This window comes from Lates calcarifer, linkage group LG19 (assembly GCF_001640805.2).
Source record: "Lates calcarifer isolate ASB-BC8 linkage group LG19, TLL_Latcal_v3, whole genome shotgun sequence".
Classification (NCBI taxonomy): Eukaryota; Metazoa; Chordata; class Actinopteri; family Centropomidae; genus Lates; species Lates calcarifer.
In genome coordinates this window covers 5,035,597-5,058,713 of record NC_066851.1, presented here as the reverse complement: position 1 = coordinate 5,058,713, position 23,117 = coordinate 5,035,597, and the positions used below count along the sequence as shown (strand labels likewise).

The window sequence follows — 23,117 nt, the reverse complement described above, 5'->3', positions numbered from 1 at the left end:
AGAAGGCACATGCACACAAATTTACGTTTTTAATTAATTCAACCATGTAATTCAACAATAGAAGGAAGCCAGTGTTAATGCATTTTTAAAGTCAAGAGTTGTTCTCTTTCCTGTTAACAAATTTTAATCCTTTCTTTACTGAGCTAAACACAAACAACTCTGGAAAAGTTTCCATTAAAACAGTAATTTCTCAACTACTCACAACCTTTAGCAACAAATAGCTCCCTGTTACCTTCCCTCATACGCAATTCAACATGTTCAATGTTGAAGGAAAAAGCACGCACCAACAAACAGCATCAATTAATATTAAGAATCAAGTGAATTACATGGTATGTCTATAATGTCATTGCACTGTTTAATTCATCTGTGGCTTGCAGAATACAGTTATTTTTACATTGATGATTACCTATTGATCACTCAGTAATACTTTAGAGTGAAATTGTTTAGATTGACACAACAAATCTTCTATTGTGTGACTTACTTGTATCATAATTCATCAGATTATAGCAAATGTTTGAAAGTAATCTTTTAACTACTCTGTTATTTTTAGTATGTAACAATTTGAATGTCATATTCTGGCTAAATCAAAGTAATTACTTTTATTTGCAAATTATTCAAATAAACAAGCAATTTCTGAAATCTGAAATTTAAAAAGACTTTGATGAGAAAAACAAATTGGCCATGCTTGGGGTGTGTGTCTATGGATGACAATGCCAGTCTTTCAGTCATTGTTCTGATGGCAATGTATCCTGATGACATTCGTGATCCCTTGACTTTTCCTGTACCACCACCATGAGCTCAAGATTTAAACAGTTTAGTGGATGATAAATTTGGTATGTGCCATCACATGCCATCATCAAATCACAATGCTATCTTGTCATAATACCTGCAAAATAGTAGTCATTAGCTATGTCATGAACATTACACTTGCTAAACATCAGCATGCATTGATATTGCATGCGCATTAGCATCCATTCCAAGTAACGTAATTCCATCCAAGTAAAGCCTCACAGAGCCACAGGCTGGCTGTACACTCTTCAGGTACTTCTGACAGTAAGCTGTTGCCTTCTGGCAATGTAGGTGCTCTGTTTTTTGGATTGGCAGCATTAGGGTGCAAAGCCGCCACTGCCACCACAACTGTGGATTTGCTGGCAGGGAGGCTAACCCTAGTCCTCTCCTCCGACATCTATGTGTAACCATAATATATCTACCGCCCACCCCCCACCCCCGTCGGATAACCCACGCCCCCATGACTTCATCCACTTCATCCTACTTTTGTTAGAAGCTTGACTACAGCATCTATCCTCCTTTCTTGTGACATTTGTCTGCGGTGCTGTTATCTCCCTATCACTGCATTTCTTCTCAGTGGTGTTATTACACTGCTTTATGCATTGAAGGGGACAGAAGAGAAGCCAGTGTTGTCTGAACAGTTTCAACCCACACTACCCTACAGCTTGAAAACCCAACATAATATTCATATCAAAAATCACTGGGTCATATTAGTTTACAATCTGTTGAATTCTTATATTATGAAACAATGAACACAGAACAATCTTCTTCTGCCATTTCTCCTCAAATATTTATTGTGCTTTCTACCAGAAAACACTTACACTAAGCAGAGAAACCCAAGCACTGATGTTACTTTTTAGCTTTCACTGGAAGGAATGTTGTAGATCCATTGTGCACAAATAACCGCTGGAAAAAAGGAGATAGATTTAAAAATGAAGAGCTTTATCTTTATCTGGCTTTCATTTCTTAAAGAGTGAGCAGACAGCAACAATTTTCGCTGTAAGAATAATACTAAACTAGGAAAAGAGTGAGCAAGGCTAAGGGATAACTTTTGTCACTAAACTTATGTGTCTTAATCTTTGCTTCAAATGACTGAAGTGAAAAACTGAGGGAGGAAAAAGTGTACAAAGTGCAAGAGCTACAAGCAAGCTTAGAAATACATGAGGGTCTCTGATGTCAGACGCTACAAAGACCACCAGTGGATCTACAGCACAGGTAGAACCCTGTCCAAGATGGAGGATGAATCAGACCCTCCACTCACCTCGGCAGGTCCCCAATGAAAGCTGAGATCTGTCTGATCACAGCCACAGGGAGTCCTGCACCATGACACAGAGTGTCTATATGTGTGTGTGTGCGTGTATTAATGCATGCATGCTGTGTGTGAGTAAGTGAGTCTGATCCTTTTGGATGCTCTCTCACTAAAAGAGAAGCCTTCAGGGGCGTGCCATCAAAAGAGCCTAATTAATCAAAAGTAACACAGCTGCGGTGCAGGTGGAACACTAAAAAGGAATTCTGGGAAGACCCAGATGCCCCCTGCAGCCACCAAGCACCCTGCTGCTCTTCCTTACATCATTTCACCCCAAGACCTCCAGGAAATTCAGTTCTCTGAACTGCTATTGGCATGAGTTTACTTCAATTGTACAAATGGGTTGAGCTCCAGTGCACAATTTAGCCAAGCCCAGGTAATTCCATGGATGAATGCAGGCCTGAGTCCATTTACTTCAACATTACACACACAGACACTGACACACACACGCACAACCTCATGTTCAGGTCAGGATCAATAGGCTGATTGATTGAGTAAGGACAGATATCTTGGCAGCAGGCAGGATATGGCTATGGAATTGAGTATGGAAGACATTGGCCCTCAAGAAACCAATTGATCTGACCTTTAAGGATCGATGGTCCACTCAAGACTAAGTGAGAAGTGTCTGGAAGTAAAAATAGGTTCACCTAATATCAGAGTAAGAAAAGGATTTCTGTGGCTTTATGGCAAATAAATATGGAAGTAATCGACTGACCATTTTCTATTATTTTAAGGTGCTTGGCACAAAAATGAAAAGTGCTCATCCAAACATTCTATCATCAATTCAGGTGTTCTGTAATGGTTAGAAATCCAGATAACTGCCACAATATACTGACTTTTCTGACAAAGCAGTTATTTTATTGTGACTTAATAATGCATATCACAGGGGACAGCAAAGACAGATTAGCTGGATGATTCTAGGTTCCTACCCCCCTTAGGCATTTATGACAATTGGCACTACAGGCAGTAGGCTCACTTACAAAACAATACACTCAAACATACATACACACAACAGACACGCTTTGGGAGAGATGTCAACAACGAACCACAAGAATACTAATTGGATAGTCTACAGACTGTATCCTAATTACATCAGAACATTGAGATAATGAGATTTTTTTTCTGTCTTTGAAAGGTATGCTGTACTTGTAATTACTTCCTTCTGTTTTATTTGTCTTTTAACTGTAGTTCATTAAACATGCGAGACAGTGAGGGAATAGAGAATGACAGCATCTCCATAGCTTACACAGGTAATTATTATCCTGGGAGAGTGTGTGCCAGGAAGAGTGTCAGCCTCTGTTGGAGTAAAGGGCTGATCAATCTACGCAGGCCAAGAAAAGATACATGAAGGTTTCAACATGAAACCATGTATTTTCATTAGCTTTCAGCATCTCACAGTAACAACATGTAATTTAGTCTAGTAATCCATGAACCTACAATTACAAAAAATACCAACTTCCCACAAAGCATAAATACAATTTCTTCTTGTCTCCTTAAAACCATGAAGAGGTGATGAGGTAATCGTGATTGGCCAGGGCAATTAAGTTGCAACTTCAGAAAATCAGGGTGTAATAAAACTGAAACAACACAGCAAGTAAAAAGTGATTAGCTCGATGTAGAGCCAATACACTCTACTGACCTTGCTTTTATAGTGCAGGGCAGTTCATTAAAGAAACAGGGTCGAAGGTGGGCCATTTGCTGGATTATTGACAATGGAACGGTAGTTGGGTCCTCTGACGACATACTTGACAACAAAGACTGAGGACATGCTGGGAATTCATTGGGACTAGGACTTCAAGGTTAGAGGGTGCATTAAAAACTGGTCTCTCAGTGTCTCTTGGGTCTCCATGATGCAGTAACCTCTAGGCTCAGAAAAGTCCTCAAGGTTTACTCATTGATGAAAAGAGAAAAGCAGTCTTAGCTAATCTATAGCAGCTCATTAGCAGTGAGTTATTAAGTGATTTGGTGATTCTGTGAAATGAGTGTTGAGAGGAAAAGGATTGGATCGAAGTCCTGGGGTCCAATTTCTGACACAAAATCTGCCATTTCTGTTGGTATACACACTCTGTTTCACATCTTGCTCTACTAGTGGTCTGTTAGTTAGTTTATACTGCTACCAATATAAGGATGTTCTGTCATTCTAAGACTTAGGCATAATCTCTACGCATTTTTGCACCACGCCTAAGACAACTGAATAACAAGTAGTACATAGAGAGTTCTCTGCTGCTCTGGAACAAAAGAATTCCTTGCTGGCCCCAATATGACACAATATTTTTCTGGAAAATGTTTGAAAAAGTGTGAGTCTTTCAGAGTTTCTCAGCTGTTTCGTTAGATAGTTTAACCTTGAGGAGTTTTGCTGTCACAGAAGAAATTATTTCATGAGTGAAAATGAGTTCATAGCATCTCCCAACATCTTTACCATAGAAATTAACCACAGAGAAAATATGTCAACAGTCTGAAAATGCTATGAGAGAAAATTATTTTGAGAGAGGAATGAGAGTGAGAGAAGAATAGATTCACTAATTCAGTCAGCTGACTAGTGGCTACACCCACTGAGAAAATGGGCTGTCTACAGATGTCTGACTAAACAGAAATTCTGTTAAGTAGCCAAATGCTGTTACATTGTCAAACACTGGGAGGATTATATATAGTATATATCTAATCTCCATGTGGAATGAATTGCCAAGAGTCTGCCATTATATTATATATATGAGTAATATGGTGTATTTTTTGCTACCACACCATATATTTATATGGTTTTATATAACTCTGCACAAACACTGAAAATCTTGCCCTACAAGTCTTTTACTTTCAGGACAGAGATTGCGTCTGATGCTCTGAAACATGCATGACAGGAAGGTTTGTTATGGACAAAAGGTCATGGGTCAAAAGTTTCAGTGTCTAACAAGCAATGTTCCCTACAACAGTTCAATGTGTGGTCTAAGGTGAACTTGCAGGTGAGCCAAGTTTTGTTTTTTACTTGTAAGACAACTGTTCAATTCTTAATACCTAATACCTCACTGTTCTTTTTTTAGCCCTAGACAGGTCTGACAGGTCAATTGTGTTGCCATGGAAGAAGCCGTTTTCCTGTATCCTGGTTTTTCCATGCTTAACAGGTCAGGTTGCAGATGGAGGGACTAAATCCAAAGCACAGTCTTGCTTCAAATGCCAAGGCTATTATGTCTCAGCTCCAAAACAGATAAGTAGAACAAATTGCCTCTCATCCAAGGTAATGGTTCATAATTATTTGCACAGATAAGATGGTTTCTTGGTGCAAAAAAGGCATTGGATGGCTTTCCTGTGTGTGTGGCAAGTGGACCATTGATCTGTCCAGATACAATCTCACTGGGAAGAGGTGAGAGAAGCTACAGAGTCACAAGTTTTCTTCTGGCTCATTTTAAATCAAACTTTGAAAAACTTTGTGTGGGGTTTCTAATAAACAAGGATCACCTTCACTGTTCTTTACCAATTTATATCTTCTGGACTGTGCAAGGACACAGTCAACCCATCCTCCATCCTTATGAAAGGGCTCAGGAAGGTATTCCCAGAAGGCCTCACTGAGGCACTGCAAAAGGCACTTTAAAGTTTGTGGGCAGCTATCTTCATGCCCACCAGCTGCAGCCTATGCTTTGCCTTATGATGCTGCTTAGTCTTTCTTCCCAAAGACCTGATAATATATAATGACTGAGCCAAAACAGTGGTTGCACTTCACTGTTGGCTGGAAAATGACTGATTCTGCCAGTCATTGCAAAAGTAAACATCACCAAAAACAAACCTTAAGCCATCCAGCTACACATAATTGCTACCTTTCCTCTGTCACAGTCTTCATATGTATGTGTGTACACCTGGTCAACCATGAAAGAGCTGTCTATCTTCACCACATTTGGTACTTCAGATTTCAACACTCAATAGAATTCCGGCTGCTCAGGTTAACGGTATAAAAAATGTAAGAAGCTGTAAAAATGAAACTGTACATATCACTATATTTTATGATGCATACAAATAGTAGGTGCTATACAAAATTCTTTAGTTGACATGTGATCCATATTGAATGTGTTAAAAGAACAGCATGCGTTCAATGATGTGGATGGAGCAGATGTAGTAAATAGTTACTAGGGCTGCACAATATTAGGAAAACACGCAATATCACTGTTGAATATTGCGATAAGGATATGACTTGCGATAAATACTTCAGTATACAGTGTTAATGTCTTTCTGCCTTGAATTGAACAATGAGTAGGTTTTGCTGACACTGAAAAAATGAAATGGATTACAGGGGATGACTTTAAGTTATATCCTTTCAAGATCACTGGCCCCACCTTTGTAACCACTGGACCAGGAACATTACTTTTAATTTGGCAAATAACAGTAAAAAATGTACACTCTTAATGAGGAAAATGGTTCTTTTGCTGCTCTCTGCCTCTTCACACACAACTTGTGTGAGGTGCTGTTCTCATGGGGGTCAAAGTCTGTGCAAGACTCTGCTATCTGACCCTTGAAGAGTGGAGAATCCCAACAATAAACACATGCTTATGGGAATAATTATTATGTACTTTCTGCTTGCCTACCATTGTCAGCAGACATTTTGTTTAGCCAGCCCAGCATTGTGATTGTGCTACCATAGCGACAATACTCTAGCAGATCTCTTGATTTATGTACACATCAGAAAAGATAACATCCTACACTATGTGAGCATTTTGCTGTGACACCTCGCTAGCAAGACAACAGGTTAGCTGGCATATGCCGGCGTTCATGTGTTGTGACTGGCAGGTGAAACATCACTGGCCAGTTGATTCGGCACGTTGATACTGCGATTTGATTTGATTTGACATATTGTGCAGTCTAATAGTTACATTCATTAACAAGTCATTCTAGTTATTTTGTACATTCTAATAAAGCAAAGCCCCACTTTGCCTGGAAAATTACTGTTGGGTGATTGGCTTGTTGGAAGATCCTTTCCATCACAAAAACCATGCAGTTTAGCTTTAATGCAGACATAACAATCTAACACAAAACGCAGAATACTAGAAGTATTTACAACATATATACACTTATCAGCCACAGCACTGAAACCTGTTTTGATATTATAGCTGATTAGATTCTTGTAGACATGTTTTCAGAGAGGGGAGCTGAGTTATGACTCTGTGGTCTTTTTTTTTTTTTTTTTTTAGGGCTACGTGATTGCATACTACAAGTCTCAAGATGTATGTTCATTCCAGATACATGGCTACCTCAAATTTTGTGACAGTTGGTGTGGAAACTGTTTAAATGCAAAGAATGAGATATACACTGACAGTGTTTGCCATAACTCCTAACATTAAAACCAATGTAGGATAAGAACATTAGCTTCCGTAAGCTGCTGCTCCCTCTACTTTTTGCATTTTATCCTGAATCCTATAATGCTCAGCCCAGCTAAGGAAATCCAGATGACTCCCTGAGTTGGCAGATGACAGACAGCCTCTGGGCCACTCTATCACAAACAAACAAATCAGCAGCACCAGTAAACAGCGTCCTACTGGATATCTCCTCCTGCCAGTCAGCTCCAAGCTCCAACTCATGCTTCTCTATTCTGTGTGTGAGAGCGAGAAATCAGTATGTAATCATATTCACACTTTCTTTGGCAGGAGACTCTGGGGGCACACATGGAATTGAGACGACCCCCTCTGCACAGAAAGGGCACTGAAGAGGCCAAATACATTCAAATCATTTTCTGTCTTTGTTTCACCTCTTCCACAGTGGCTTGATTCAAAATCTCTCTAGATTGTACTCGACAAAGGTGACTCATTCTCAATCAACTTGATTAGTGTCACAGAAGAAGCATTTTGCACTTGAGATAGTTTTTGCATGGTTTGATTAAATGGATGTACATTCCTTGAGCTCTCCCCCCTCTATACTTGCTGCTGCATGTCACCACCTGTTACCTACCCACTGTGGAAAAACACTTCACTGTGCCCTCTCACAACAGAAAAAGCTAACGTGTCAAACCAATCTTTGTTTACTGCTATGATTTTTCTTGATCTAAATGTTAAGCATCGTCTTTTATGCTAATTGGCTTGCCGAGGGCACTGTTGTTTCATGCTGTTCACATTACTTACTTTACCCACCCAGAGCACTAATGTGAGTAACCACCCCCACATATCAGCCTTAAGGGTGGAACAGGGTGCATTGTGTGCTGCAGTCACATGCCAGTGATGGCCACGGACATCATGATAATGACTGGCAACGTGTACATTGAAGCCACATTTCATTTCAGACCTGCATCCAAAAAAATGTAAATAAAAAAACTGGTCAGTTAAACACAGCCAAAGCCTAATGGGACCTACAGGATAAGGCAAAATTCAATACTGCAGACAGTCACCGTCTGGCAATGAACCTTAATTCCAGCAGTGGTACTGCCATAGTTTGTTCTTTACACAATAAAGGGCATTAATTATTAATTAATAGCCAGCAGGACGTGTGCTTGATCTAGGGTAACCTAAGTCAGCTTGTGTCTTCACAACTCAAAGCTAACTACCAGTATCTCCGTTTACCAAGGCCTAGTCAAAACATTAGATCACCATTTCATCCTTGTATATGTGGCAGTGGTATACAACTGGAATAGGCTTAGACATGATTATGCACATATATTTCCTTTGAACTCTGCGTTGCCTACCTTCAATCATAATGACCTTTGTTTTTTAGGGTATGTATGACTTTAACTATAGCTGTTACAGGTTGGGGGAGAAGCCTGCAAAAACCTGATGTCCCCTTTAATTACATTGCTTAATAGATAATCTCTTTAATATGTGTGCATAACATATATAGGCTTTTAACTGAATCCCTCTGCTCTTGGAGATTTACCACCATTTAGATTAACTCAGTAATAATCATTTTAGGTGGGCAGACACAACCATTTTGTTGGTAATTTTAGATTGTCATGGTATTTTAATTGGGGAGTAATTGCTAGAATGGATAACATTTAATAAGACAGAAAAGATTATTTTTGAAGACAAGACTGACATATCTGTACATTAATCAAAGAAAAAATGTTAAAGTGAAACTCTTGGGTAACTACAGTATCTACTTATTACTTATCTGTATCTTAATCTGTGGAAGTATTGTTCACCATGCATGCATATAGAGAAATATACACTAAATTTATTGACAGTATCAACAAGCTACTTAGTATACTTGAAAAGTATTTTTTCCTAGCTGATAATGATGACAGAGATCAATCAAAAGCTCCTCAGTCTTTGTGCTGATGGGTGTTGGGGTTGGGCTATACTGTTGCCATTTTTCCTTGGTTTAACCATTTATATCAACCCCACTATCGATGCTTTAACCACTGAGCTGAGCCAACACCCACACATACAAGCACATATCATCTTGACTTCATTTACAACTTAAACTAGGTATACAGGATGGACATCGGTCACTTCTACAGTCCACTCACACTAAATCCTTTCTCTTACCAGTCAATATATTTCACTTTTCCAATTTCATCCAGCACTCCACCCATCTGGTCTCAGACTTGTGGCTCATGATAGGAAAAAAAAAACATTTAAGGAAATAAATAGACCCCTCTGTCTCCCTCCATTTCACCATCACCTCAGGAGATAAGACGACAGAAACTGTTTTCTCATCTTCCAAGGTATGAAAATGAATGATGCTGGAGAATATGGAAGATTTGCAGGCAGGGGTTGACAAGATGTTGTAGACTACTGGCTCAGTAAACTATATTCAGCCTTTACCTGAAGAAACTTAACAAATAATAATATGTTAATGGCACTTCAACAAACATGCCACACTACTTTTTTTGTTGGTGCTAAACTTTGAGGTTGGTTTGAAGTAATCAAAATGAGACTGCTTTAGTGCCTGTTTGGCAGTAAATCTCTGTCTTGACATAATTAACTAGGTAGCTTAAATCAAACAGAGTGGTACCCATAATGCACAGCATTGAAAAGCTAGCCATGAAAAAAATGTCAATGACCTAAAAAAAGGCATTCAAAAAGTGATGGATGATGCCTTCTCTTTAAAGTTCAACATGAGCAGAGAATATCAAAGTATGAGAAGCAGAAGATTGAGAAAGTTTCTTGAAAAATGAAATTCCCCTACAATGGGGGAACATGATACCTTCGTTCTTACCTTCCTCCCAACCCTGGGGACTTCCTGTCTTCTTTTCAGTTTTCTCATTCCTCCCCTCCCGTAGATCCCCGGCAGCCACTATGCTCCATGTGAACTCTGGCATACCCTCCTGGTGCTGGTCACATGCTCTGCTATTGCATCTGTGATCTGAGGAAAACAAAGATGCATTTAAATTTACACATGGAGATGGGTACATTGCCAATATTTACTAAAAATGAAAGTATCAATAGAGAAACTCTTCAACAATAAAGAAAAAAGTTTCAACAAAGGGGCATGTACTTCAACAGGAGCTATCATACTACACTCTAAAGGGAACCCTGAAGCCCACTTTACTAGAATCTTATTAATCCAAAACCACTGGGAGGGACAGCTGATGGCTGCAGCAAAATATCTGTATGAGTGCTCAAAACATGCTCGGCACAGATGATTGGGAATATAAAAACATAGCACAAACATGTTAAAACACCTTATCAGTTTCACTTGATAATCAAACTAAAGAAGGTGTACAATCTGTAATGTCAGGGTGAAAAGGGTGTTCAGTTAAATAAAAATGATGTTGCTTTTTGACTGAGTCCACAGTTTAAGCAACTAAGCTGCTTCTGTTTTAACTACAGTCTAAATCTTATAGTGCTACATATACAGTTTCAGTCAAGATATGGCTACAGCTTCAATGGATCAGATAGAAAAGGTGACAAATGCTTCCCAGAGGAAGAACCTAGTAAGTTTGATATTTAGAATTTTCAGATTTAATGGCCTCATACTTTTGGTTACAGCACATCATGTTATGTCAGCGCTCAAAGCAAGAAGCAATTGTTGATGCATAGTGCACATTTTCTTACTGGGAGGCTTATACAAATGTTGCATTCATGTAAAAATTGCTGACTGTCACGCATACAGCTGGGTGTAATAGGAGTTAAGGTATTACTGCTGTGATAACAAAAACCCCTCCCTAAAAATTTGCTCAGAGGGAAAATCCATTCTCCTCCCACTCATCCTCTTTCTGTCTCTATTTTTGCCTCCATCTGTCATTCCTCCCTGTGGACAGACCTCATGTAGATGCATCCCTGTGGCTAGGTAAATCACTGTTGAGAGGGTTTGGTTACTTTCAAATGACTTCTCACACTAGACAACATTTTTGCTCCTCTGCAATTAAACAATAGAGTGGTCAGAACCAGGCTGAGTTGAACAGAGTGGTCATATGGTGGTTTCATATAGCCACCAAGACTACAGTACTTAGTATGTGTAACTAATATTTCAATACATTAAATTTATCCTAGAACAATGAACACTGACATGCAAACACTTGACATGTTTGTGTTTGTAAAAAGCTCACCACTATAATCATTACCAGTAATGTGTGATTTAATTCAGTAACTCTGTGCACCAGAGAGGTCAGAGTGCAGAAAGTGCAATGTTTCTAACAGTAGCATGACTACAATTAATTGTGTTCCAGCTCATGAGAAAAACATAGTGAATTCTTCAATGCAAAGAATAAACATGTGCCCTAACCTTCCATTTTTCCTCTCGTATTTAGTAGGACTACATGAAACTGGGATTCAAAGATCCTATGTAGCATTAGGACTACAAACAAAGCAGCTTGAAGCTTGATGTGGCAGTACAGCATGGAAAAACTGCTTACTGCATATCAACATGATAAATGGCATTTTATCAGGATTTTACAAATAATAAAAATAGTCTGCAAAACATTTTGAATGGCTAACGATACCCATCGTAAATACAGATGACCTTTTGTTCTTAGCAGCAAAATCTACAGTGTCTTTTTTGTTGAAAGTCAAACAATTAGCTATTAATTAGCTAGATTATTTAGATTCACTTCATCAGCTGACAATATGAGCAACCTTAGACCTGCTTGAATTGCTAAAAAAAAAAAAATAGATATTTGGACAACAATTTAAAGGTCTGCAACCACACCAGGGCAGGTTAACCTACCCACTCGATAACAGAAAAGAGATAATTTGAGCAACTGTGTTTAAGGAAGCACTTCTAGAATATTATCATACCTAAGTCATCAGATCAGTGCAATAGCTTTGATCATTGTATTGTTTTTGATAAGCAGTTCCAGAGATAAAGAGGGTAGACACCACAACTGAGAAAACTGAGAAAAGTCACTATTACAGCATCTGTTGGATAATCATTCTGTGCTGAGGTCTTGGAAACTTTCCTATAGTGTTTGAAATTAGAAGCTATTTCATGTAGTGATTTTCGAGCAAGAGTACTCACTTCTTTTGTTTCAGTTTTGTTTTTAAATTTTAGTTCAGCTTGTGAAACCCTGAAACTCTGCTCTATCTTCATGTTCTTCATTCTTTGGATAAGAGACTCTCTAACAGGCCACAGAAAGCATGCTGCTTTGATTTTACAGCTATTTCAATATACACCAATAAACTAATGATGCAAGAGCAAGTCTCTAAAAGTCTGCAGAAGACATGGTTTGGGCTGTTTGGTTTCTGTATAAGGAAAATGTGACTAGCACACTCATACTGACAGCTTTAAATATCTGGAAACAATACTGAACAGATTTTCTTTCCTTTTTGTTTGGTTTCCATACAGTGTTATAGGCAGTTTTACAGTTTGATGTGAAATGCTGACTTTTAATAGAGCAGCATGGTATAGGAGCTGTAAATACACTGGCTAGAAAGTAAAAACTTGTAAATGGCAGAAAAGTGTACTTGCACCAGGAAGTGAACTTATCTGTCACATACACTGTACATTGTGTATATTGTCCCACTGCAGTCTGCCATCTTAATCCTGAACATTTCCCTTGTTGAGTGCGTGGTGTGGTGCTAAATAGGGCTGGACAATTTTGGGAAAAAAATCTAATTTCTGCGAGAGTCCAGGATTCCCTATATACACATGTAAAACATGTGATGGAGCATTACCATTTAAGATATCATTTAAATATGAACTGCTCTGTGTACTAATCCAAGGATGAGCATGAAAATACACAAATCCAAAATGTATTTACAGTAACTTTACATCGGTCATACTGCTGCCTGTGGGGATTTTTTCAAATGCTGATACACTGAGAGGGAATGACAGGAGACTGACAGACACACAGAGAGCCGGTAGAGCTCTGTTATCTCTCTTGCCAGCCTGTTGACACCATCAGCTGTTTTTTTAACTCGTCACATCACCGGTAGTTTCCACTTTAGCTGTGTCCGTTCTCGCAATTAGCATATAGCTCTCACCTGACACCAGAGCGGAGAGAATCATTTTAAGACAAGATCTGGTTGCAGTGCTCTGTGTGTGAACTGTGAGGCAGCTAAAAAAGTGTAACAACGAACACTGAACACTGAATCTGTTGTAAAAATAAACACAACCTTTGCGGTTTGCAAATATTGCGATAGTTGAATGTCGATAAATTCTTCAGCCCTAGTGCTGAACATGTAGTTTGACTTATTTCAGCAGCTTGCCCAAATGTCTTCATGTTTTTTATTGTTTTTATTAATCCTCATCTATGTTCCATCACAAGTTTCTGTCCAATATTCCATTTTTCTTTATTGTTTTTCAGCATTCCCCTTGCAAATATCTCTCTCCAATACAGACAGCTCCTTAATCTACTTAAATATTTAAAAATGCAGTATTTAGCATACATTATGGAGACTTAGAAATTAGACAGTTGGAACAAGTTATCAGTGACTTGAGATCCTGAGTTGAATGCTTAAAAGGAGTTTTACCTAATGAGGTGACATCAAGGCTGCATTAGGCTGCACTTAAAATTACATGGCTGTCCACTTGAGGAGGCAGCTACCTTTAGAGGAATTGTAGTAGCAGTTGCTCCAAACCACTTAGTGCCAGTAAGGGTAATGGTTTCCTTACTTAAGACGTGTCATTTGGCAAAAAACATTGCTTCCTGTAGCTCATCACAACTGGGGACCTTGAGGGCTGATGAGATGTGGAGAAATTGAGAAGTTCAAGGTTGCAGTCAAAGCTAATTTCCTTTCCATCAATATATGTTCACGTAGCCCGAGTGGAATTATGTAGTTTGTTCAGCTGTATGAGGCTTTATAGTTCCACTGAGCTGAGATCAGCACATTTGTCCTGACTCATATATATAGATGCAAACACTTTCACTTTCAAGTCAAGTTTGCACTGATTGCACCATTCACCAGGATTTGACAAAATCACCATCAGTGACATCTGATATTGATGCAGCTTTTACTATTTACTTCATGTCAATCTATTCTACACTGAACTGATACATGGGTAACAGATGCTAAAGAACAGATGCTAGAAAATTAGTGTCTTGTTGGCTGTTTCATCACGTGACAAAAGAGTAAATTTTACGCCCAAAATATACAATAATGTGTGTGTTCATGCCTGCATATGGGTACACTTGAGAATATTTTGAAAAATTGATTACATACATACATTTGCACACTTTACACTCACAGAAACTAACATAGACATAAGTTTAAGAGCTGTCTCCTCACATTTTCCCACCCTCAGATATCATACCAGTATTCATGCATACAGAAACACACTTGGCACACTGACGAGCAAAGCATTTCTGTGTGCTGCCAAATGGGGATGAGATATGATTCAACTGTGATGAGCAAGATCTGGATCTGTCATCTAATTTCGCCCACCTTCTGCATGTGCAAAGTGACTGAGAACTGATGACTTGCCAAATGACCAGGGACAAGGCTTTTACGGCACATTCATTCACATCTTTGATTTTATTTTCAAAGCCCTGATATTCTCTGAATATCCTTTTTTGACATTTTAGAGCGGGTTCATTTACCTTTTGATTATACCATTACACAATTCAATCAAAGCAACTAGAAGAGCTATTTAGAGAAATGGCATGTATGGTAAAACATATTTCCCTCATGGTTTAAATTGTCTTCTGCTAGTCTTTTGTCTGCCAAAAGTTATCCTTGGTTTTTTGGTTGCATGAATGTGGAATATGTAAAGAGAAAGCTTGTTTCAATACATGACTGGATCCCTACAGTTAACAACAGCATTTCTTCATCCAATCACTTACTAAACAAGAAGCAATCAGACTGAAGACAGGTGGATACACCATAAATGTTCATCATCATTCTGTATAACTCTTGACATGAAAATGATATAACATACTGACATTGGAGTTCCACTTAAAATCATTATACAATTTCAACTAAAACTTACATGTTTATACAACTAAACTGCAACAGCAAATATGTTTTGTGCAAAATATAATTGTACATATATATAACACTAGCAGTGATTATTTAAAAAACTAACTCTGAGACAATTAGCTACTTGAAACCAAGTGTGCCAAACTGACTATGCGTTCTCTACACTCAAGTTTGTAATTTTATAACACTTTTCTAGCAAAACTTTCGAACATTGGTCTGCATGTTGCTACACACAACTTTTGCACACAGATTTGTAAATTTCCGTACATGGTCTACTACTCTGTATAAGTATGCTCAGTGAGTTTGACGGGCATTTACATGTGTTACACAAGATTCAATTCAAGATTCAACACCACAATCATGACTTTATGTATTGTGATTCATTCTAGCTATCAAAAATGAGATATGTAGTCACTTGTTTGTAAAAAATAATGGCTTACTGGCTGCTTTACGTCAACATTATAATTCAATATTTCAGCCTGTTCAATGAGTAAACTGATATTGAAGCTCAGTCAAAAGAGTTTCCATGTGCAGTCACTGAGATATTATTTTAAAAGGTTTAATTTCTTCCTTCTCTATTCTACACCCCATTAATTTCATGGCATCTCATCTGAATGTAATTTCAACAGTCCTGTAACCAAATATACTATAAATGCTTCCAGAGAACAATATTGATTATAATCACATTATCATTCTTTTAGTGGATCTGTTACTCAAATGCTCATTTTCCTTGGCTAGTTCGATGGGCTCTCACTACAACAGGCTTTGATGATAATTAAAGGCAATCTAGGAACACTGATACCCCAGAGATGGTGGTCATTGGTTGCGGTGATGCTCGGGATAAAAAGGCATGAAGCTGTAAAGCATCATGGGGTTTGCAGATGCAAATCTACACAAAATATCTAGACTATAAATCTATGAACACAGAATGACCAATTACTGTTTTCTGCAGGTCTTTTGCTATTAAGAAAGAGGAGACTTATTTGGTTTGTTTAAAGCTAGAACCAACCTAATGTGACCTGTGACCTGGCCACCATGAAAAGGAAACTGGTATACAAAAAAGCACATTTGGCTTGTCTTTCTATCTCTGCCTACATAGAAGATCAGAATCAGTACTGTTTCTGAAGGCATCAGTGAACAGTGTTTTTATAGTTTGATGGTTTATTCATATGTGCTTGCAATTTCAGCAGCTCCACTTGTAAATGCTGCTGATGTCATTAACAGAGCAGACTCCCCTTTGTGAATGTTGCTAGTTTTTGTAACATAAGTTGGTTATTCAATATAAACAAAGGCAGTAGATCACTGTAAACAAGGCCTGTAAATGGTGTTGCCCATTCAGTGAATGCGCCTGGGTGCTTTAAAGGGAATTCATTTGTTGTAAAAACACTGGTAAATCTTAGTCCTGTTAGTAATTAGGCAGAGCATTTCCAGAGTTGCCAGTGGTTCTGACTCTTTTAACAAGGACGTGTGATTGGTAAATGAGCCTATCACGACACTATGACCCTGACCTCATTCATCAAACAGAGCAGAGATTGAGCGATGTGTCGTGTTACACAGCCGAAGGTCATTGAGATCCGAATCTCTGACCATCTTAATTTTGTATATAAATGAAGTAGTCAATTCCCTGTAGTGCACAACTATGTGATTACATGTTTAAAAAAATGAGATGCTGGATTTGCACAGGAGTGCTTTTGACATCAAGTAAATTACATCTAACGATGTATGTCTCTTTGTGGATCGAGTGCAAACGCTGTGCTGACAAATTTCCCCATGAAACCTTTTAACTCAGATGATGAATATGTTTATTTCCTGATTACAATGAGATTGTGTCTGGCTGAGCTTATTTATGTATCCATTCAACTTTTTATGGTCTAGGCATTCCCTGCAAATTCATTTCCTCTCAAGGGAGCTGGAGCTGCCCTGTCAAAAAATATACACACGAATCGATGAGTGGCAAGTGACTTTTGACAAACAGCAGGTATGAGAGGCGCAGCAAAAAAAATGATCTAACAAATAAATCACAGAACTCTGATTCTATTGCTGGGGACACTTAAATAAATTAATAAAGATTTACTTCTTTCATTGCTTGTTTTTCTCTACCCAATATGAGTTGATATTAATCAGTTGTGTTCGCCTTCTGCAAAGCAATTAAATTTGTTCTCTCTTCCCTGGCTTTGAGATAAAGGATGGGTTTGAACGTGACCAAAAGTTATTTGTTTGTTGACAGCGAGCAGAAAGAAGAGAGATGTCTGGAAGCATTCAGGTAGATGGAGAGGCTGGCTCATCAACATTTTTGGCTCAAATGCACATGCCTGTTTCTGATTCTAGATCAGGAGGGATCAAAGTCAAATGTCAGGCTTCCCATTCCTTGTGAACCCACTCCCCTACCTTATCCTTTGCATCCAAAAACTACAAAGGCAGTGTGCTGGCAGGGGGTCAAGAGAAGTTCTTTACAACAGACCCTCTAAGGCCTTGGAAATATTGAAGTAGCTACTGACAAAGCAAAACCATAAAAACCTTTTGCCTTACAATATGTTCAAAACCATTAGAACAGTTAGAGAGTTTCCCACCATTCCAGTCAATAACAACCTCACGTCACTGTACAGTAACTCTGTCAGCAAATTCTGTTAATTTGGTCTTTAAATTTCCATCCACAACACACATATTGGTTTGCAATGATTTTTTTTAAATTGGGTCCAGGATCCAGAGAATCTAAATAAATGAAAAGCTCCTGTGAGTGAATTCAGCAGTATAGGCAGCAATTACTCTCAAACTCTCAAACATAGGAGCTTGTGCCATAATTTATTATAAACGTTTTTTATTGTTTGCTTGCTGATTGTCTTGTTCACATTAACAGCTATGCATCTTAGATTTAAAGCAAATCAAGCAGATGTTTTTCCATGAATTTGATTATTTTGTATTTTTCATCTTTTAATTTCAGACACCTTTAAAGTAGCTGACAGGCATAATCTCCAGTTTATTCCTGAATGAGAAATCCAATGTGTGAGACTAATTCTGTGACACCTTAGTGTTTGAAGAATGTTAGTGAGATACTGAGAATCGGTGTTAAAGATATGCCCTCCTGTCTGTTGCACTAATGCTGCAGTATTTGGGTTTTTAGTGACGCTTGGATGTGACGTTAAATCTATGCTTTTGCTTCATCCTGAAACCTGAAATCTCTCATATTAAAATCAACTTAAAAGTTAACTTTTTTATTGATTTGTTTAAGGCAGTCACTCATGCACACAAATGCTCACAGGAGCTTGATGTGTGCTATCCTCCACAACATGAAAGGGCTGTGCAAATGGAACAATGTGCACACTGGTAGGGTTGGAAGGGTTGAATGATGTGATTCTAGGAGGATGCCATATTTAAGCACCTGCACCACTGCTCTATCTTTTATACCCCCTGCCTTTGCAAATGCGTTTTATTTCACTGCTGTGTCTCATTACACAAGAACAGCACTACCAGCTGAGTGAGGCAGATGTTCTATTGTAGAACACGGCAACTCCTCAAGTGGCTAGCATCCATCTGAGTGCCTGTGTGTTACAGCTGGCAGCCACAGCTGAACCAGGACAATCCATCTCCATGAGGAGAAAAGGTCTGAAGTGAGATGATGTGAAGATGGTGCATGAGAAGGGTTTTTACTAAACAGAATATGGCAACTAACTGCCGTGCTGCTATCCCCCAAGGGAAGATGACACTGTAGATGGGAGGCAGAAGGGGGTTCAGGTCAGAGGGCTCTGACGATACTGACATTACTGACACACAGTGGCAATGACGTCAGCTTACCAGCTCTGAAATGCAAATAAGGAAGTTTTCAAACCCTGTAGCCCCTGCAGCTAAAGGCTACTTATGGAAGCAGGGGAGGCAGGAGGGAGAGTATGGGGGCAGCTAGTGGCAAGTGTCCAGTCAGTGTTTTGGCTTTTATGGTAGGTGATAAATGCCAGCGGACAACAGATGCTGTAGGGACAGCTGAGATCTATCACTGCAGCCTAAAGCCATGTTCACCAAGCCATGTTGTTGTGACCTGTCCTCTCCCAAACACTGTCCTCTGAAGCTGTCCATGTAACACAATGCAACACCACCTAATATATAAAACCCCCTCAAAAGGTAAGACAGTGTTACAAAAGGCTTCTTACAAGTCACAAATTTACACATCCACACAATGTGGAATGAAAATATAATTTATTCATAATGTATGTTATTAGCTCTTGGATGTATTCTATAAAATTTGTGGTAATCACAATTTGTTATGGAATTGTGCTCTTTGTCATCTGCAACATTTGTAGTCATCTGGCTTTTGCTACCTAGAGGTCCTTCTTGCTCCAGCCACACCACTCTCAGTTCACTAATTACCATGCAGAGCAAACTCATCTTCTGGTTGGCTAACTTAGTAGAGATGAGAGGTCAGAGCTCTCATTGAATGAAATAATAGAAAAATGATAGTTGACTGCATGCATGATGGAGTGATTCATTCAAAAACAGTGGAGTGATCCGTTGTCTAACTGATGCCAATTACAGTTAGGTCCACTGCAGGCTGTCACAGCCACAGGCAGCTGAGGCAAGGTCCCAAGGATTCACAGTCAAGGATGTGTTTCATAAACAGTTGGGTGACAGTTTGGTGCTGGCGGGACTTTGAATCATCACTTACAGGATGACCTCCCACCCTCCAAGAGGCTGGAAAGGGGCAAAAAGAAATCTCGCTGGAGCTGCCATCTCCCAGTGATGTGAATGGCCTTTGAGAGTCTGACATGACATGGATACACACAAGTGCCTCTAGGCTTGCACATGCACTCATATACCCAGGGTTATAATACTGGACTCCTGGTTCTCAGATCATTTTTCTTACAACTCAGACCTGTTTTCTTCTAATGTCACTTTTTATTCAGCCATGGCAGCTTCAGCCCCTGCTAGACTTTTTTCTCCTCTACAATCTATAAAAAAAGTAGCATACAGTAAGTAATGGTCTTCTGCCTTCTATTCACTGACTAATCACAATCTTTGCATGAGGTCAGTTAAGTACAAAGCTCCTATAGCTGCAGCACACAGATCTACATGTCAGGTCAGCTTTCAAATTATATTTACATTTAGAAAGATGGGTGCACTGGCTTCTGAAACTGGTGTTGATGTGGTGAAGAGAATGACTTGGAGTGAAGACTTAAGTTCACAACTCTGCCTCCTCTTCATCAGATTTGACTGGTCCATTAAGATGTATTTCAAGATCACTGAATGTAATGCCAAAATCTGCTTGATTTCTGATCAAAAAGTCTGGTGATATTAAATTCCGGCCCTTTGGAATCCCAATTTGAACATTTTAATCTATCACTGATATTTTGTGAATTCTATGTATACAATACTAAACTGAGTGTGCATACAGGAAGTGGCAGTTCCAGCTCTTTAAAGACTATTATATTTAGTATTCTTTAGAAGCTGAGCAATAGGAGTTAGAAAACATTTGTTTTCCTAACTGCATTAAAGTGTTTGTGAATGTATCTGTGACATATGGCTCTACCAGCAGCTGACAGTTGGTTCAGATTAGTGAACAGAGTGAATATCCAATATAATGACATAGCAGCCACCCACATGCATTTGTCTGTTCTTTGCATGAATGTGGCATTTTAGACTTAGAATTCTGTTGGCCATGTGCAGTAATACGATGTACACCAGATGAATAATTCTCTGATACTGTTTGGGATTTTCTGATTCAGGATCTATATTTAATATAATAACAATAATCAGAATCATTTAAAATAACTGTGAACCCATGATAGTAATGTATATTAGGATCGCTACATTGGACACTTTAATCTTTACACTGTAGGTATAGAAGACTGACTTTTCTCTCTCTCTCTCTCACTTTCAGTTTGGCTTTTAAAGTTGTGTACATACATAATCTCTGTGTCTCTTGTGTTTATTATAGTTTCAGAGGACTGAATGATTATTTTTAAAATAAAGGCGAAACTTGAAATTGGTTCTTAATGTCTGAATTATTTGAAAAGATTCAAAGAGAGAAAAGTTTACTTATTTGGCATCACTATCTAATATTCTAATTATTCTAATCTAGCTAACATTTTGGCCACAATTTTGACTTTTTCAAAAGTAGGGCTGCCCAATTAATTGAGTATTGATCACGATTTTGGTCTCCCGATACTGACGTTGCAGATGTTAAGAGTAGAAGAGTAACAACAGTGAGCAGACAGGCAAAATGAAAATCAAATGTCTGGAGCAGAAGGCGCAGAGGTAGTACCTCAAAATGGATCATCATCCGTTGTTTGGAAGTACAGTGGTGGAAAAAGATTTTCAGACACCCCATGCATTTGTGAAATACTGCATTAACAATCACTCTTAGGTCTTCAAGTGCAATTTCTTTTAGTACATCACAGCCAAAATACTAAACAAATCCGAAAAAAACATTAAAAACTTAAAATTGATTGGTCCCCCCCCATACTTGCTTTTTTACATTTACATTAACAAAGACTAATTCTATATGCTCTGTGGCAGATTCCAAATGTGTTTGTGATGGTGACTCATTTTATTTTCTGGGTCCTTGAGGGGGTCATGAACAGGCTGATCAACAGAAACTCAGTTATTTGACAATCCCATGGCTGATGGTAGAGGGCAGGAGTGACAGAGACATTTATGTGTGCTGATAGAGAGCTGACGCCAGGTGTCGTGGCCAATTGGAAGAGAAGGATCTTTGGAGGACAGAGGTGCCTGGGCCTGTCTGTCTGAGGAGGGCTGACATTGTCCAACTCACCTGACATGGGCATAGAGTCTTTGGGAAAGCTCAAGTCATCCTCAGCCACCCAGGAGAAGCTCCAGTACCCTCTAGGAATGCCAGCAGCAGTCTTACCAGCCAATGGTTCACCTGCAAAAACAGCAAATTCACATCTTACTGTCACAATATATGGCCCAGAGACATTAGGTGTGAGAAGGGAAAACCACAATTAAAATGTTTAGGCATATAATTAAATAATGATTGCTCCTTGCTGTGTTAGTTTCAGCTGACTGGTTGCCCCTGCTTTAGCATCCATGCTGAGGTTCCATTCATTTAGCAGCCCAGATCATTCAGAGCCACCCTTATTCCCATATTACCTGTATATGTTGTTTGACAGTTCGAAACCACTCACCGCTCATTACAATGCAAAGCCCCTCTGACTGGAAGCTTTACTATACTTTACTATAACAGAAACCATTGAAGAGCTTGACAAGGCTTTGCTTTTAATGGAGAGTGACAAAGTGCAGGTGTAATTGGAATTCCAGCAATAATATTGAAATACAGTTTGGTATTTCACCTTATTATATATTGGTAAATTAAGACCTATAAAACTTGAATAGTGACACAATGCACTTGAGTCATGGTTAATAAAGTCCAAGGGGCCATATGAATTGCTTATAGGATATCGATAGACTCCATAATTACCTGAGGACAGGTTTGTCTGATTTTGTTTGACTCTATCCTCACCTTCTAAACTCAGAGACTAATTATCACGAGATCGAACAGAAGTCTGCTAATGTAAAGTAGATGCAACAACTTTCTCTTATACGTCTTCTATCCCCACCTCTCCACACAGCCATCACACACACACACACACTCACACAAACACACACATGCTATCTCTCTCACTTTGTCCTTAGTCCATGGATAATTAGTACAAAGTCACAGACCAATACACCACTGGCTTGGAAGGAGACTCCAGCATAAATCCTGCAGTCATTTCAAATGAGCCTTAAAGAGCAATTGATCGTAAACG

General features: G+C 38.8%; 1 protein-coding gene across 2 annotated transcripts in view; it reads right to left on the bottom strand.

The window, feature by feature from the left end:
* Positions 1-23,117, bottom strand: part of alk (ALK receptor tyrosine kinase) — a 298,545-nt gene that overhangs the window by 153,234 nt on the left and 122,194 nt on the right. Inside the window, exons 2-3 of one of the 2 annotated variants that reach the window (XM_018695171.2) lie at positions 22,121-22,231; positions 10,208-10,366 (exon numbers count right to left, since the gene is read on the bottom strand). In XM_018695171.2, the coding sequence (XP_018550687.1) occupies positions 10,208-10,366; positions 22,121-22,231 (270 nt within the window). The remainder of the gene's footprint in view (positions 1-10,207; positions 10,367-22,120; positions 22,232-23,117) is intronic. The other variant, XM_018695172.2, reaches the window with a different exon arrangement.